Source organism: Eublepharis macularius, chromosome 9, assembly GCF_028583425.1.
Source record: "Eublepharis macularius isolate TG4126 chromosome 9, MPM_Emac_v1.0, whole genome shotgun sequence".
NCBI classification, from domain to species: Eukaryota; Metazoa; Chordata; class Lepidosauria; order Squamata; family Eublepharidae; genus Eublepharis; species Eublepharis macularius.
Genome location: NC_072798.1, coordinates 70,631,025 through 70,650,302, shown reverse-complemented (window position 1 = coordinate 70,650,302; position 19,278 = coordinate 70,631,025). Strand labels below are relative to the sequence as shown.

The following is a 19,278-nucleotide window of genomic DNA, read 5'->3' as shown; positions in this document are numbered from 1 at the left end:
GTTGATTACATCAGAATTATTTGTGCATGATTAAATCAACTTTTTCTTAAACAGACTATTTCTGCAGAATGTTTTACAAGGTTCTGAGAGAGAAGCAATAATGTGTCATGTGCTCGGTTGCACAGTCAGGTGTGTCACTCCTCTGCTAGCTTCAGCACAGTACTCCTTGGGCCACATTCTGCTCCTCCCTGAGCAACTTGTGCCCATGCCAGGCACCAGCAAACACCAGACAAGCTAATTCATATAGGACAATAGAGGGGAAAATGTTTTTAAACTTTATAAAAACAAACTTGGATGTGAAGGGCAGCTCCAGTATGGAGGCTGGTAGTTCAGAAAATGGCAGTTTCAAATAGTAAGCTATTCAGTAACTATGCAGAAGTAAACTAGTTGCAGATTGTAACCTCTAAAGTTGAATGTGGTAGGGCTGCAGCTCGGTGGTAGAGCATCTGCTTGGCTTGCAGAAGGCCCCAGATGTCATCTCTGGCGTCTCCACTTAAAAGGATCAGGTAGTAGGTAGTGTGAAAGATCTTCACCTGAGAAAGATTGGGGAGGTGGTTGACCAGGGGAGAGAAAGGAAAGTCCAAGTGTTTGCAGGGGAGGAAATGGAGCCAAAGCAGGGGAAGAGCAGAAGACAAGCAGAGGCAAAGGACAGCAGGGGGAATTAGGGCAAGGGGGTGAGTATTGAATTTCCCTTTCTTCAATCTGATAATGCCTAGGTTAAGATAAAAATATTTCAGATGTTCAGTGTGCCACACATTTCATTCAAGATAGGAAGGCAAGAGACGAACGCAAGTAAAGCAGGGGCCTCTATATCTTTGGGGCTTACCCATTTCTGTATGTTCCAGGCCAGGCCAGAGGGAGTTATTTTGCCAACTTTGCTGCTCCATATGGAGAAAATGTTTACACAGTTTTCATGTGAGAAAAAGGTATTGGGGGGAGGGCAGGAGACTTTCCTCCCCTGTGCGGCACCATTCGGAGCTTGTTTGAGTTCTTTTTAAAAAAGTTCTCAGTGACATGCGTCTGCAGGGAGCATTTTAAAACTAGAGCATGCCCATGCAGAAACGTATTATGTAGTGAGATCCCCTGTCTGAAGAAAGAACAAGTTTTCCCATTGATTTCCTGAAGGTGGTGATGATGGAATTCCAAGGTGTTGGAGTTCGAAGGTGAAGTGGATGCAGATTTCTTGCATTAATCTGCCTCCATTTGATGGGGAAAATCTTATCATAATCATATAAGAACCACTGATGCAAAAGTAACCCCTCATGCAATTAGAGTAACATTTAAAGGGTCTTCTGTTTAATAGGTAACCAATCATGTGTCCATGTAAACTCCCGTTTTTATAGTATGGCAGTTCAAATATGCGATCTCTCACAGAATCTAGTAGTTTCATGAAGTTAACCCATCTGCAAATAGCGTATGATTTTGGATAAACATGCTATTAAGTTTATGCTGCTAATTTGTCACTCCAAGTTGACTCAGAGAGTAAATTCCATTGCATTCTAAAGCTTGTATCCACCACACTATTTGACAATAACTTCCTCCTGCTAACCAAGTTTAACAAAGAATACTGCATTTGTTTTAAATGTAAATTTCACCGCTGTTTACTGCAGCATCTGATGCACAGGTAGGGGCTGGATGGATTCTTATCCCACCTTCCCATTGGCCTGCTTGGCAGGTCACTGCAAGCCTTGTGGTAAGTACCACCTACAACAAGGAAGAGGGGAGGGAGGGAGGAGGAGGAGGAGGAAATTTTCCATTGGAAATAAATGTAATAACTAAAATAAACAAGTATAACAACAAAATGACACAGAATGCTTTTGCAACAAAAAGAACTGCACATCCTCGTCAGAGACTTTTCTCAAAAGCCCCCTAACTTTTAGAAACAGCTAGCAAGGCAGAACCGTAAAGGGTCTCAGAAGCCTTGTAACTTTGAAGATGCCCACATGACCCTTCAGATGCTGGCTTTTGTTAATTATTATCAAAACATTTGTGATCAGCAGCTATTTTTATATCAATCACAGGAAGCTTTGTTGATAGAAACTGCTTTTATGTTTGTACAGGATGGCTAACACTGAGTTTGCATGGTTTTCTCTGGTCCTCTATAAAAATATCCCTTGTTTGTCAGAACCAAATCCACTTTACTATGCAAGGATCTTTCTGAGCCCACTGTATTAAAGCTCCAGAAACAGACATTTTGCTTCGGTGACTTCTAGCGTCTTAGTGGCTTCTACGCAGTGGCTTCAGTAGGCTGAGAAAGGTGTAGCTCTGCTTGGACTGCATTAGAGAGAACCAAGGCTCATTTCGAGGGGGAACACACAGGAACGCAGTTCTGGCAGTTCCCCAAAGAGGTCACATGTCAGGTGGCCCCACCCACTTGACTCGGCCATTTTGGGCCCGTTTCAGCCTGGATTGGGGCGGAAACGGCCCAGATCAGGCCTCTGACAGGTGGTGGATCACTCAGTGGCCCAATCCTGACCATTTTTGGGCCCCTTTTGCCATTTTGGGCCCAATTTCGGCCCTGAATGGCCAGGATTGGGTGATGTCAGGGGTGTGGCATATGCAAGGATAGGTGATGTCAGGGGTGTGGCATATGCAAATCAGTTATGCTAATGACACAGTCCTGGTGATGACAAGGGCATGGCATATGCTAATGAGTTATGCTAATGAGTTCCTCCAGCTCTTTTTCTACGAAATGACCCCTGGACAGAACCAAAAGAGGGAAGAAGTGCAAAGCTTAGCTCCATCCCCTCCAGCTGTTATCACATGGGGATCCCCCTCCCCATGGAAGACCGGAAGCCTCTGATTTAAATTGGAGTATCTCTCTGTGCTCTGGGCTCTTTCTGGGGAGGACTCAGAACAAGCCTATTGGGCCTTCCCCTGCAAACCAGACTAATATCTTCTGATCGAGTTTAAAGCGGTACCTGCAGCCACCTCACAGTTTCTGTTCTGAATTGTTCAGGAGGCACATGAGTTGTGCCCTGAAAGCGCACAACATCATGAAAATAGTCCAATTTTAACCAGTGTCTTCTAATGTTCCGTGCAGGGGGAAATCCTTGTGTGGAAACAGCGAATTTAGGTGAGATTATCCAAGCTGAGAAAGAATGCTTTGGGCATGAGATTGAATGGTAAAAAGAGTTTTAGTTTTAGTTCAGTTTTAAATATTCTTCAGAGATTTAGTATTAAATATTCTTTAGAGATTATCAATTAAAAGTTATATAAATATCATGTCCCATCAGTACAGGTATATCTTTATCAATATTTATGAAATTATATTGCCAGAGTATGCAAGAGTCTCATAGTTCAACACATCTGATATGAAAAACTACTGCACAAGTAATATCACAATGTTTTTTGTGTATTAGTGACATCTACCAGGCACCCCAACTGTATTCTGGTTCATAAAGGCTACTATTAATACTGAACAGCAATAATTTGTCAAGGGTTTGTTCCTACATACTTTTGAGTACAATGGAGCTATATAGCTTCAGCTGTACAAGTTTCTAGCAAAATCAGAGGAAACAACTGCCCTCATTTTGGGCAAAGGAATAAACATTGTGGATAGTGCAGGGGGAAAAATTACCAGGGCCCATTCTTAAGAAAGTCTGCAAGGTAAATAGAATCAAAGAGGGGGAAAATCAAGTTATTTTGCCTGAGAAATGGATCCGTGCTTAAGGCCTCGTTCCCACATGCAGGGGAACGAGGAAGTAGTAAGGTAGTTGTGATCTGAGACAGTAGAACACTTGCATAATTTCAGATTATTGGCTGAGAACCACATTTTGGAAGAGACCTTGCAAAAAGAAAGCACAGTATACAAAATGGACACAGCAGCTCTTTTCTCCCTGCTTTCTAGTTTTCTATTTAATAATTTTTAAAAAAATGTTGGCATCATTCAAAACTGCAGTGCCCAGTGCTATATTCTGCCATCTCAGAGCTTTGCATCATTGCATTACTATCTCATTCTCCTGCATGTATAAACAAGGCATACACCAGGTTCATGAAAGAGAAGCTCAAACTTATATTTGCCTACTTCTTGGAGGGAAAAAAACACCTGTCTGTTTACTAGAGGTACAATGGGATTTACCTGTATACCATGAAGGGTTTCAGCTGGGTTAATCCACCCATTAAGGCTCTATTAAAGGGGGAAGACATTCTTCTCCAGGCCTCTGGCAACCCAAATCAAGATGCACTTCTTACTCAAGACCAAACCGACAGAGTAATGCATTTTTTGACAAGCTTGTATGTTATGTCAAAAGAGTTTTATTCAGCAATAAGTATCCCCTGACTCAAACTGCAACCGGAATAAAAGAGAACATGTGATAATGGCCTTATTCTCCTGAAACATCTGCTCATCTCTCCCCATCTCTTAGTTCAATGACAATATCCCTAATTCTATGTGATGGACAGCAGTAGCACTTGTGCTTTGAAGAGCATTGTATCGTTCTAAACTTCTGCTGGAATTTCTTACTTGCTAACATAAAAATGACTGGGTCTAAACAGCTACTAATACCACAGATTATTTCTGTTAATTCATAAATGGTAACTACCAGGCTTATGTTGTCAGAAGTGAGTTGGTAGTTCATTCTGTAAATTAGCACTGCCATCATCATGACATGGTAGGGAATAAATGCCACAGCAAAAACAAGCATTGCAGCTGAAACCAGCATCAAAGGCTTCAGTCGAGGTCTTATGTGTTGGCGACTTTTCATTTGCCATAATACTTTCAGGGTCAATGCATAGCAGGTAAAGATTACTGTGATTGGGATAAAGAATCCAAATAAAACTCTTGAAATTGTGAAAGGGACTACAAAGTACAGAGGTTCTCCAAAGTACACAGGTTCTCCCATGTTCTCCAGGCTAGCTGCAGCATCTGTCTGTCTGTGGACCACGATGGCATAGTAAAAATCGGGAATCGACTGTATGAAGATGAAGATCCATATAGCAGTGGTGCAAAATACAGCCTTGTCTTTATTCCACCATTTTAATGAACGAATGGGATGAACAGCTCCTATGTACCGGTCAAAACTGATTAGCATGAGAAAATAGATGCTTCCATAGATGTTAATGTCAAAGAATATTTTTTTAAATTGGCAGAATATTGGGTTGAAGTAGATTCGTTGCTTGTTTAGATGGTAGTAGACAAACAAAGGAATCAAGAGAACCCAAGTGAAATCACACAATGTCAGATTGAACAAAAACACAGAGCTACTGGTCCATGATTTCATGGTGTATGTATAATATAATAGCGTCAATGTATTCCCCAAAAATCCAATTAGCAGTGCGAGAAACCAAAGTACAATCACAAGATAGCAATACCACTCTAATCTGCTGTAAGAATTACAGAAGAAAATGACACAAGTAGCATTTAGCATCTTTCCATGGACTTTGCCTAAAATGGGTGAAAAAGAAGAAAAGAAATCAAGACGTTTTCAAAACTTGAGATATCAATGTGCAAAGGTTCATAATGTAGAGTTAGTTGACTTTAGGAATTTTTAAAAATGTGAATTCCTTGTGGTCCACTCTATGACTTCCTTGATCATAGTAATGAGTCTGAGATTTAGGTGGAACTTTCTTAGTGCCTTAAGCTTGCTTCCAACTGATGCCGGCTCTGCACTTCAGGCAAACCGTGTGGTAACAAGTTCCTGGTCTGTTTTGTTTCGTACTTAATGTGGTGGACTGCATGTATGAATGTTCACGCATATCAAAATCCCATTCATGCAAAAGGTAATTTCTCATAGAGATGATTCTAACCCATCTTTTTCTTTAACATACTCTTTTTTTCTATATCCCGGAGATCTGTTCATCAGCAGTCTGATGGTATTGTCCAAGGAACTTGCCTTCATATGATTAATTTCTATGTGTAAATCATCTCTGAGTATCCAAGATTGCTAATGAAGGGACTGAGTGCTGCAATGTGTAGGTTTATTTTTCTAAACTTATTCTCAAGAGTTGACATTTCATGTACTATTTAGCATTACAATTGCAACACTTCTTCTTTCTGCTAATCCTCCAATTTGAATGTGAGAACACATGTAAAACAGAAGATGCCCAGACCATGTTTATATGGTTTCCATGCTAATTTAAAAGTGACAAGTTGTGTTCTGTAACAGTGCTGGTAGCATCAATAAGAGGCGAGCACCCCAGACTTAATAGCAGAGACATAATGTTCTGATTTGGTTTATTCTTCCTGGGATTGGAATACCTATCTCTGGACTGAACAGTTAATTGCATTTTAAGTCTCTTCTCAAGAAGTGAGGAAACGTGTCTAAAATGGTTAAATTACTTCCAGGCCACAGAGATTAACATTTTGATATACTCTGTAGATAATAATATGTTGCCAAGAACCTTGTTTTCTTTTTTTCTACATTTTTCGTAGAGGTAGACATTAACTTTCTAAGTTTCAGATATTTGCCACTCCAGTATACTTTCTCTCCTTCGCTGGGCAAATCATAACCGTAGGTTGGATCCTATGACTCCCTTTTACTAAGAAATAAATCAATCAGCCTTCCTTTGTTAAAGAATAATTTTCTAAATTTCTGCATAATTTCCTTCTGCATTGGAGATATTCTTGAAAAAAGGAAGATGCAAGATCTAGCTTAGTCAAAGGGAATTGTAGGGTCTAACACAGAGATATAAAATGGATTGTCTTCTAGGGATATTTCTACTAATCCAATAATGCTTAACTCTTGGATCTTTTACCTTCATACATTTGCATAATTTCTTTAAGACTAAGATTTGCCCCACTAATTTATGTCTTCATATGCCAATGAATTATAGGGGAGATTTTGCTTCAGGCTGCATTTTGGAACAATTAGTATTGCTGTATTCTAATGTAGCTTGATTTTTTTTTTTTAGCAGTGTCTCTGTTACAATTTGTCCTATAGTTCATTGTGTCTGGTTTTATAAGATATGTGCATCTGATAAAATAGGGTCTAGCCCACAACAGCTTGTGCCATACTTGGGTGCTAAACTGCCTGCTCTTGCTGCAGCAGATGAAGTTCTCTGTAGTGTTATGAATATCAGCTCTCTACTTAAATCTTTCAAGCTTTGGCATGTTACGCATTTATAAAAATAGAAATAGCTATTGATCTTGCAGGGCAGTTCCTGGTAAAAATCTCATACCTCAGAAGAATGCGTTATCTTTTAGTTATTAATTTTGATGCAAATCCTTTTTTTTTTAAAAAAAGCATCTTCTTTAGCTGTCTTCAGCAAAATATAATGAGAAATATAGGTAGAAATTTAATATTTCACACATGATTTAATGTAAACATGGTAAAATATATTCCAAATAATGTAATTAAAGAGCCTCTCTAAAATATTTCCTGGATAGAAATATGTTATTTGGGCTATATAAGAATTTTCTGAATTATATTGTAGGTATTACAATATGTATTTCACAATTATTCAGTGATTAAAACTATGGATTGTCTTTGTATGTTTCTATACATGCGCCTTCAGTTCAGGAAAAAAGGGAATATAAAATTGCATTATAGGACATAAATTTTCTTACCTTGTTTAAACATGCTGGAATTCTCTGTAGTGTAGAATTGTGAATGCCAAGCCATCTTTTTAGCTTCCCATGAATCTACAGCCTTGTCAAAATGTGACTTTTCCATATAATCATAGCTTTCTGGTTTCAGCAACAAGCCACCTCCTGTGTAAGAACTACTGCTCTTGGCATGAGCTTGCTCCTACTTTTTTTGGCCTCTAGACTCCTCCCCTTCTCACAAACAAGCAACCTATCTTTCTGATTCAGCAGTACATTATACAGTTTCTGCAATAGAAGATCAAGATTCTAGTCCAGTAGTACTTTAAAGACAAACAAGATTGCTAGGGCATAAGCTTTTGAGAGTCAAAGCTCCCCTCATCAGATACAAGTAGGAAAGAAGATCTTTGAGCCTTTATATCCCACTCAGAAGGTGGGAGGGATGTTGCATAGAATGGAGCCAGGATTCAAAAATGTACAATGCAAAATGTTATCAGCTTGATTAGAGCAGGGATAAATGCAGAGAATTCGCATCTGTAGATTTTACAATGGGGAAAAGGGGACGGCTAATCAAATCAGTGCATGTTGTATATATTAAGGTGGCAATTCAAGAAATCCCAGGAAGCAAATATGATTTAAACCGTAGTTGATAGTCTTACTGTACCAGATGACACTTTCTTGATTTTAGCTCTGATGTATAAAATGTTTAGATGGTTACTTTGATTAGGGATGAGGCATTACAAGTAGAGATGGGCACAAACTGAAATACAAAGTTCGTGACAAACCGGGTCAGTTCGTGGTTCGTGAACCGGTGGTTCATCAGAGCCCATTTCTGATGAACTGCCACGAACTTTAGGCTGGTTCATTTGGTTTGTTTTTTTGGTTCGTCACTGCAGACAGCCTGGCACAGAACAGTCAGTTTCCTAGGCAGCAGGGGATGGATTTCCTGCTGACCGTCTGCTGATCCGGAAGTGACTTTCTGCTGACCTGGATGTGACGTTTTCACGAACCAAATGAACTGGTTCGTGAACCTGGGCAGGTTTGTGAAAGTTCGTGGTTTGTGAAATGTGACGAACCACGAACCGCATGGTTTGTTTTTTTTCTGGTTTGTGCCCATCTCTAATTACAAGCCAAGACCTACATTCATGTTTCCCAGACTGGCCTGCCACCAATTTCAGTTGCTACAGGGGCAGCTCATTCATCTCCCCCTTTTTTGCTCTGAGACTGGCAGTTGGGAATGCAGACTCAGCCTAGAGGTTGCTCCTTGATGACAAAGGTTTAGTCTTAGTTTTCTCTCTGTTTCTGATGGTTTAGTTTTCTGTTCTAAATTTTATAATCATTATTTGAAGAAACAGTATTTTCATTATCCTTAACCCCACCCCCTACATTTGCAAAGAGCAGCTGGGACTTCACATTAGTAGGCAAGTATCATATTAGAATTTACAAACTAGTTCTCTTTATGCTTTTGCTTTGATTGCTGATCCTCTGATACATGTGAACAGACTGTTAGCAGGCCAGCAATTGATTATAATGGTTCTTTTGGTTTTGAAGGAATATTTTATAGAGAGGGAGGGAGGGAGGGGGAGAGAGAGAGAAGAATGGGGTGAGGATCCTGAGATAGTAGACTGGACTGTGCTGGGAATTCAGAGTGGGATCATGTTCTTGTTCGCACTGTAGGTGGAAAACTATCTTAGAACAGGGACTAAGCTAGAAAGGTGCTAATGTGCTAATTATCTGCTTGTAGGGACTTTTTATTGGGATTGGGCAGGTTACGCAAAGGCATATATTTGTGAAAAAATATTGATGCTTTGCCCACTATTCCATAAGGTAAAATCAAAACGCATAGCATTCACAAAGCATCCACTGGCAAAACACCAGGAACAAGCAAAACTCATCTTGGAGCTGCAGAAAACAAACTTAAATCCAACCAACGCCATGCATAAATAAACATGTTTTTTACCTAGCATTTGAAAATCAAGAGCAGGCACCAGCCTAGGGCATGTAGAAAATTTTAAGAATAAACTTTTAAGAACTCTTATACAAAACATTTGTAAATCAACACCATTTATTAAAAACAAACTTGGAGGGCAAAACAAAAAGTACAAAACCAATGGATTTTTTTTTCTTTTCATAGGTTTCTAGGGCCAAAGAGGGAGGGGGAGTATACAAATAGAATCACACATTAGGGAGAGCTGAGTGGTATCCGTTCATATGACGATTCTCTCATGTGGTCTTGAAAAGGCCCCTTTGACCTAATCTTCTTGAAACTTGTAGACTCTTTAGAGGACAGGCAAGCCCTCACACCACTGCAATTCTGGAGTAGTTTGCTCCAAAAACAGCCCTTCTAGCCCCCTGGAAAAATTCCACCATAGAGAATAATGGATCAATTAATTCTAAATATTTTAGAATTAACTGGGAACTCCAATATTGGTATATCTGAGACTCTTGGATTTGATTGGGATTCCCAAATATACCCCCAAATAGTGATAAGATATATTTCTGGACCAGATATTGTAAGGATCCTGGCAAGGAATTACGAAAGACTCCACTGTTGTTGTCTTTTTAAGCTTTATTGTATGACCTAGTGTCAAGATATTACGAAGACATTGTTAGGAATAAGGCACATGCAAAATCCAGTAACATATATTTCAGCTAATCAGTTTCCCCCCCTGAGCTCAACACCTGAGATCTCAAGGCCACCCGGCCAGCTGCACAACCTTGAAGAAGCAACTGGCAGCGTCACACAACCTTGGAAGAGCAGCTCGGTTGCCACCTCCCTCACCCTTGGGACTGATGGCAGATGCCAACATCCTGACAGATATAGTGAATTGTACACCCCTTGTCATCACTGCCTTCTGCTGCCTGTCCGGCTGTGCATGCCTTCTCCCTTAGCATAGGGGGTTTAGAAGTGCACTAACTTAGGGCTGTCTGGAATATGACTTTTTATTGTTTCAGAATGCCTTGTTTTTTTCCTTTAAGGTTAGATCTTTGATTCTTTTTGCTTTTCATCACAACATTGCTGGTTCATCCTGTTCAATTTGAGCTTAGTTTTGTTCAGGATGTGGGGCCCTTTCACCTTACCTCTGTTTAAGTGTGTTACTTCTCCCCTTCCATTATTAACAATGGGGAAATTCACTGAAGATAGCCCTGTGGGCAGTGGTGGGGTGATCAGCCGGGTGAAATGCAGATTGCCATTAGGAGGCAAGTGCTGCTGGGTCTTATCTCTGGAAATGCCTCTTCCACAAATGACTTTGCAGTGGTTGTCATGGATGGATATTTGTTGAAATGTATCAGGGAACTGAACCATTTGAATACATTTTTAGTTAATGTCTGCTTTATGTTCGTCCTTCTGTTGCTTTTTGTTCAGGCTGTTTTTGGTACTGTCTAGACTTTGTTCGGCAATTTCAATCTGGATTAATAGATTGTGATTTTGACAGAATATGCCTGTTTGTCATTATTAGTTCTGGCTCTCTTGAAGCAGAGGTTAACACAAATCCATAACTATGTGTGGAGTATGGGAAAACAAGTAATTTTTTTTCTCTTTGGGGTGTTTTTTTAGTAGCTTCCTGTTAATATTTCAATCTGATGTAAGACTAATACATATGTAAGTTGTTTGCATAGAAGTAATTGATCTTTATTTTGACCTGAATATATTTACCTGAAGAAAGTTTATGAATTACTTGAGCGCTTGTACATTTCTGAACAGCAAGATATGAGTTACACCCTTCTAAACCCATTGAAATCAGTGGGTTTAGAAGAGTGTTAACTCTGTTCAGGATTGCAATGTTAGTCCTACATGACAAGCTTTATGTATTTCTATGTGGCTTATTCTGTAAGAGTCTCACAAGAACATCTTAATTAAACAGAACTATGGATGCAAATCATGTTTGCTAGGCAATGTGTTGTATTTATTCAGTAGCATCAACAGAGGTGCCTTTCAATGGAAGTATTGGCCACCTGACTTGCTGAAACCACTTATTTTTATGTTTATTGGACTTTGATTCATTCATTGAGCTTCATATGCAAATGGGAATCTGCCAGACACAAATAACAGTTATCTTCTAATCGTCTTGGTATTGCAGGTCAGTTGCTTCGACTGAAAATGTTTCGAGAGGACCATGGGTCTTGGATGACAATGTTCTTCAGCACTATCCTCTTCCTCTTCATTTTTTCTCACATCTACAATCTGTGTCTTCTCGTGGCAGGCCACATGAGGTAGGATCTGTTTTTGTAAACTGAATGTTCTTTATCGTATCTTTCTGTACATTGTGTGACGGGTTGGTGGTACAATGTGTTAATTTGTCAGAGTGTTGCATAGTTGTATCATACTTTAAGGATCATCTACTCCTGTATGATCCTACCTGACTGTTATAGTCATCTTCAGAGGACCCCAGTCATATCAGGCTGGATAGGTGGAAGCCTGAAAAAGGGCCTTCTCAGTCCTGGCAATACAATTGTGGAATTCTGTCCCCAAGGAGATTTATTTGTTCCCCTCAGTCATTATCTTCCACTAATGGATGAAGACTTTTTTGTTTTGGTTGGCATTCCCTTATTGACCCTCTTTTCTGCTTACATTTTTAAATTTAATTTATATTTATATTTAACATGGGTTAAATGTTTCCTGTACAGGTACAAGTTTATGCAGTTTTCCCATTCTTTCTTCAGCAGCCAATACAGTGGAGCAGCCTCAGGACTTCCACATGGCAGGTTTCGCTGCATTTCCCCTGCTTAGTGCCCCACACTGGCCATTTGCTCTGCTGCCAAAGGGCATTTTTATTGGCAATTGACATATCATTATATTATTATAACATTATAATGATCTGTGTGTCAGTTTTCATTTTTAAAAAGGAGAGCAGTGTTGTCAGTCAACCACAGTATAATGCCTAATGGGGTATAGTGCAGTGGTTGGAACAGGATGAGGAAATCTAGGTTGAAATTTCCACTTTGCCACAAAGCTCCCTTGTTCCTTTGGACCATTCACTCTCTCTCTCAGACTAACCTACCCCACAGGATCTTTAGATCACAAAAAGAAATATGGAAAGGAGAGCTCATATCCTGAGCTCCCTCTAGTAGGGGCAAGTTAAAATAACAAATAGATTTTAAGAACTGGGAATGAGAATGGTTGGTTCCCAGGCTGTAGATGTCTGCTTTGTTGGGGATATAGTTAAAAAAAATAGTAAATAAAAAAAAGTAAAGTAAAAAAAAATGGTATACTTGAGGATCTTTTAAAAATCAGCTTTTCAGAGTATTGCAATATTATAGAAGCAGTCAATGCGAAATAATTCAGGAAAAGTCCATTAATAACATTATAAATAAAATTATAGATAAATTTGTTTAAAGAAAAAAATGTGTCAAATGGAACAGAAATTTCAAATATTGCTTATTCATCTGTTTCCAAGTGGAGTCACTAGAGGGCAGCAAAAGGCTTTTAAATGGAAAAATGGGCCAATGTTTAGGCTGTAGCAGAGTCCTGCGGCACCTTAACAGACTATTTATTCCACTGTAAGATTTTGTGAGTCAGAACTCACCTTGCACTCATGAACGTTTATCCTGGAACAAATTCACTTAGTTTCTAAGATGCCACTGGACTCTTGTCTGATTTATATTTTCAGGATTGTGTGTCTAGAAACATTATTTTCTTTGGCCCATAAAAGCTTATGTCGCAATAAATTGCTTTTTAAGGTGTCACAATATATTCTGCTGTGCTCCCTCCTTCTTGAAGGAGCACAGAAAAAAGCTTGTCATAAAGGAACTGATGTGGTAGAGCAGGGAATCCCTCCCAATCAATAGCAGAAAAGAATGTTCATGGCACTTCATGGTCATATGTGTCAAAGATCTAAGGCAAGGTGTTGCCTTGGGTTGCCATAACAACATTTTAATGTATCTTTTGGACCATATTCGGATTGTGTTGACAGCTCTTCCAATTCTTTGTTCTGCTTTTTTAAATGCCAGAAATAGAGTTTTCCCCTGAGATGATATTTTGTGAGCAGATTTACGGCTCAGGTCTGTAAGCCTATGTATGATGTATTGCAGCTCCTATAAACCTTTCTGCTCCTATTAAACCAGGACTCTCATTTCCTTTGTGCTGAGCGAGAGACGGGAGACAATTATTCCATCTAATGTCAGAGCCCAGCTGAATTTAACAGATGATGCCACCTACTCCAGTTGCTGTAGCCACTGTTATATACATCAGTCAAGATAAAGGCACACAAATCTAATTATGAGAAGAATTCAATAGGCTGCAGGTTTTTTTTAAAAGAACCCTCTTACAACCTTGAGGATTTCCCCCTCAATAATATAAATCTCAAGACTGTTAAAAGAAAAATTAGACATGACTGTAGCATGCTCCAATTGAATAGTCAAGGCTGAAATAATAATTATTATTTTAAACTTGCAGTGGGAGGATTAAATCTGATATTAAAACCAAATTAAATGATTCAGTCCTGAATATGTTAATGGCTAGGTTATGGAGAGACTCAAGCTCCATTTTTGCTAGTTTTCTAGCAAGCCCAACAACCTCATTGTATGAAGGAATGTATTACCAAACCCTGAATTGGAGTGTGCTGGTTTGCATGCAGTTCTAACCGGGCTGTGGTCCTTGATGCTTGTCACTGGGAGACTTTCAAGTGCTGTACTTATAAGGGCATCATATCCCAAGTGATTTAGAGCCAGTTGAAAGAGTTTGGAGGGGTTGTGGCTGTGCAGTAGCAGCATCTAAACATGGAGAAGGCCTCCTATTTGGTTCCTGGCACCTCCAGTTAGAAGAATCAGGTGGTAGGTAATATGAAAGATCTCTACTGGAGAACCTGGAGAGTCACTGCCAGTCAGAGGAGATATAATGACCATGCTAGATGACTGGCCTGACTCAGTATAACACAGCTTTCAAGATGAAGATGAATCTTCTTGTGGAGGAAGAAAGAAAATGGATAAGGAGTAGGTTGAGAAGCATTTTTTAGGACATGTTTTCTGGACTAGTGAGAGACAGTGTGGTGATATAAGTTCCTGGGTCACTGTATCTCTCAGCTCAATCTACCTCACTAGATTGTTATGAGACACTAACTTCGCCTACTTGAGGAGTCCCTTGAAGGAAAGATAACCATGTCCAAAAGGTAGGCTAGCTACTGTTTGGAAATTGAGGGAGGTATTAAAAATGATATTTGGGGGCATTTCTTTCTGAACAGCATTTCACACTGTTCTTTCACTTTTGAAACAGTGTTCTAGATATCCCCCTGCCTCTGGTAGTAAGGAAAAGGTAATCTCAGAGCTAGGCTACAAGTGATGCCTGACACAGGTTGGACACTTGTCAGCTTCCCTCAAGTTTTGATGGGAAATATAGGCATCCTGGTCTTGCAGCTGTAATAGAGAGCCAAGCTGTAAAACCAGGATGCCTACATTTCCCATCAAAACTTGCAGTAAGCTGACGTGTCCAACTTGTGTCAGGTGTCACTTGTAGCTTGGCTCTCAGTGAACAGTTAAGGGACATTGTGACAACAGCAGCCAGTAAATCAATCCCCAGACTTCTTTGCCTGTTTGAAAAGAATTCTCCAGTGGCTTGCTGGACTATGAAACACATTTCTAAAGAACTGGGTCTGGCCATGTGGCTAGTCAGCAAAGCTAATGCTAGATAGATAACAGTGTGATGTATTCCAGAATGGCAACAACGCATCTGTGATGGACTGCCCTTTTTAAAAGCTTAGAAGTGCTGTACAAACAGCTGAAGGACTGTGAAGGGTTAATGCTTCACAGAAACAGAAAGCCTTGAGTGACAGGCTACTCCAAGGAATCTGATTGGGCAGCATGAGCTGAACAGAGAAAGATTTCTGAACTGGATGCTGGAGAGAAAGGAGTCTGGTTTCAGCCCTAGCTGAGAGGAGTCCACTATTGACAGTTTTGAGATTCAGGCTTGACTGAGAGCAGTTTAACAAAGACAGGAGAACTAGGAGAAAGTTGACAAGGAAATTTGGGAAGTAGGCACAGACTTCCATTTGGGCCAAATAGATCACTAGTGAGAGAAGAATTTCTCTCCCCTGTCAAACAGGGAGTTAGCTCTGAAGAGTGAAGAGATCCCTGGTCTGGTGTGGTTAGAAAAGTGCCTTTTGAGATCTTAAGAGATCTTAAGAAGACGAGTACTGGTGTTTCAAGAGAAGGGGCTTGGGTACTGGAAAGAGGGTACCAGCCTTTTTAAAACCGTAAGAGTTAAGAGGATAATCAAAGAAAGTGTACTTGAGTGTTTGGAATAAAAGCCTCTCAACGTAAAGATTTGAGTAACTGTAAAGAGCTTAAAAAACTCTCTTTAGTCTGAAAAATAAGACTTTAAGTCTGCATGTACTGATTTTACCTCAGAATTATCTATACTGAGTTACCTCAGAAATGTTCAACCCCTGGTTTCACCTGACTTCCCCCCTCTAGATTAAATAAAATATTTTATTATTTTTGAATTTAAAATTGTCTCCAGTGCCATTTAAATTGTTTAAGTCAAAAGGGGAGGGGTCATAGCATCGTCATGGTTTGTGAACAACAGCCCTTCCTACATATTATGCATAGACCCATTCACCTCTAGCTTATAATTCAATACATATTCCAATTTTGTGGACATTCTGCCAGTTGTTATGCAGTGCTGACGAAGAGCCTTTGCTGTTTTGCACACTAGATAACTTTATCCATGAAAGGTAAGAAATGGTGGTGTTGGTAGCAGGGGACAATGAAGTGATGGTGTAAGCTGCAGTTGAGGCTGTTGGGACCAAAACCGGTCACTGTGATCATTGTTCTCACTGTGGTGGCCTCCAGCATTGTAGCCAATGAGAGCACAAATGAAACATCAAAAATTACCACCTGTATATGATTAATCAACCTAGTGAGGAAAAATTGCTTGTTCTGTTTGGAAACATGTTGATTGGAAGGAAGGAATAACAGCATTGACCTAAACTATTGTCATGAAACCTGTTTCCACTCAATGCAAATACATTAGAACAAAATTAGAAGCTGTTGGAAATAATGTTTTGGCATCACGATTAAGTGTGGCATTGATAAGCAGAGGTAGACTGAAACAACGTTTCTGGCAGTCAGACCCTCTCTGGAACTCTCGAGGGTCTGAGCAGATCCTGTGGGAAGCTGCTTCCACCCCCATGTCCCAGCTGGAGTTCATCTTGTTTCTCCACTCCTGGATCAAGGCTGTGTCCCAGCTGTTTTAGGTAGCAGGCTGTTAAATGGCTGGTCTCTGTCAAGCAGTGGAACAGTAGGCTTTGCCTTAAAGGTGCCAGATATGTTGCTTCTGTGGCTCATGGACACTGAGGGTGGGTCCTAGGCTTCCCTCAGAGTCAGGGAGCTTGATAAAACTCTTTTTCTGATGCAAATTCTACCTTCCCCATATCAGCTGCTATTTGCCTTGCAGGGTATAATGTGCAGGCGTCTAAAGGGTTACCTGTGTATTTCCCTAGTTAAGAAAAATAACAGTTCTAAGAGAAGCAGATTTGAACTGGTATATCACTGTGGGGAATAGCGTTAGCCCCTTCTTGATTTCCAGAGGAACTTCTATGGGGGGTTTTGCTTGAAAAAGGTTCCATGAGAACTTGTGATCGGTGATGTCCCTGCATTCCAAGATGAAGCAAATAATCTACCTGAGTTCAGGTTAATAACCATCCTTTTCCAGATTGATCTACCGATTTTTATATTGATTGATAGTTATAGGCTGTATTTTATGAATTGTAAGATGGTAGTTAAGAAATAATAGGTTGACTCCAACTTTTTCACAGGTGAATAGAGGGTAGACGAGGTCCCCTTCTGACATAAAAAGGTTATGTTAGACATCATGGTACCTGCACAGACAAAAAACATGTGGGATGGGGGCTGTATTAAGAAAGAGAACTGAGCAAAATTTGATTTAAAAACATGGCTTGATCCCACACAGTGGCTTGGCTTGTTTTCATATGAAGAGTACACTATGCCTACTGGGAATATCTACAATTTCTCTTTATTTGCTGCTAGATTTTTCATTAAAGAATTTACATTGAACCTTGTATTGAGTATATGAAATCAGAGTTCAGATGGCTAGAGGGCACTGTGGCTAAACTTTTTGCAGTCTTTTATTTAATAAGGCCATGCTGGATAGAATTTATCAGCAACTTTTAATCAGCAATTGCTTGAAACTGCATTTGTAGATGAGGGGTTCAGAATTTCCTAGGGAAGAGAGAAAATAGTCAGAAGTGAACTTTTACTATTTTTTATAGCAAAGTTTCCAAACGAAGAATTAAAAAATCATGTCTGGAACAATATTGAAGTAGGTGTCCAAATACAGCACTGCAACCAATGAATATTTAGCATGGCCATCTGCAAAGGCTGAAGATTCCCATCCATTAATCATATTTGTCTAATTATTTTTCCATATATATAATAAATAATTGATAAGAAACAACATCATCCATATGGTTTCAGAAAGCATTTTGAAAATGTTAAGTGGGCAACAGATGGGATTTCTTGATTGCTTCTGCCAGAAGTGGAAGTCGGTTTCCAAAGTGTATGAAATCTAAGTATTTTAAAGACATATATCCCATCATATCTCAGCCACTCAGGACAAATGGCAGGCCAGGCACTCTACAGAGCTGCATTTTGTAAAGAAGAGATTGAAGGACTTGTGGTCAAGTTTAGCATTCATGGGGGATACACATGTGCTTGTAGATGCAGAAGAGTCATGGAGGAAGAGGGCCTTGGTTGATCCAATACAGCAGGGTTCTCAGATGATGTGCTGGAATGTCTCCGCCGTCTAAAGCTACTCCAGCTCAAGGAAGTTGACTGGCCACCCCAGGGCAACCCCTTCTCCCTGGTTCGTAGCAGTGTCTGTATTCCATCCTTTCCGAGCCCTCCCTTTCCTCAACCTTTGCTACAACTTATCAAGCCTTGAGTAATGATGTCTTGTCTCTGCATAGTAGTTGACAAACTTTAATTGTTTTTAAAATGCCTTATTTCTACTTTTCCATTAGTTAGTAGAATTTTGGTTTGCTAACAATAACATGTGATAGCTTTTTCATACCTTCTGAGGATTGTGGTGCCTATTCATATTGCTGCCCTCTAAGTAAATAAAGTGCTATAGGATACCTTCATAAGGGTATCAAATGAACTGAATGTCTCAGCTGATATGCAGTTTATGTAACAGATTTTTTAGAAGTATGATCTCTAATTTTTTTTAAAAATCCATCTGTAGTACAGTGAAAGCCTGCCAGTTCATGGCGTTTTTAAAAAGTTCCATGCACAGTAATGTTTTATTGACTGCTTGCCAACTAAGTAAAAAAATTTTAATTATGGAGATATTCCTAGCTTGATTTATCATGAAAGGAAGCCATGCCAGATCTCTCCTATCTGCAATAATTTGTGTTTCTTTTGTGTCAAGATTTACACCTGACATGTTAGGTGCTTTTATCTGTCTAAATCACTTACTAATTATCAATTGGTCCTTTGCTTAATTATGGCCTCCGTTTGGCGAATCCTTCATTAATCACACTCAGTTTGGTGTTTGGTTGTTGGTGAAGGTTGGTAGCTCAGCTGGAATTAGGTACCTGATATGTATGGCAGATGAAGCATGGCTCAGCTATGTGTCTATCTTTGCCTGTGGTAGGATGATAACAGCATTAACAGTCTCATTAATGGTTGTCAGTTCAGCAGTGGAGCAAACTCCTGAGCAAATATTTTTGATGTTAAGCAGGTAGAAATTTGCCTGTACAGAAAAACTCAAGTGCCTCTGCTTCAATCAGCTTGTTTTCTAACCTAATTGAAAAATACAAGTGGGTCCTTGGAAAGAGCAG

The 19,278-nt window shown here is 39.6% G+C and overlaps 1 protein-coding gene across 1 annotated transcript in view; it reads left to right on the top strand.

The window, feature by feature from the left end:
* The window catches only part of TMEM117 (transmembrane protein 117), a 314,883-nt gene that overhangs the window by 28,864 nt on the left and 266,741 nt on the right, over positions 1 to 19,278 (top strand). The window contains exon 3 of the mRNA XM_054989399.1: positions 11,566 to 11,698. Coding sequence (XP_054845374.1) covers positions 11,566 to 11,698 — 133 coding nt within the window. The remainder of the gene's footprint in view (positions 1 to 11,565; positions 11,699 to 19,278) is intronic.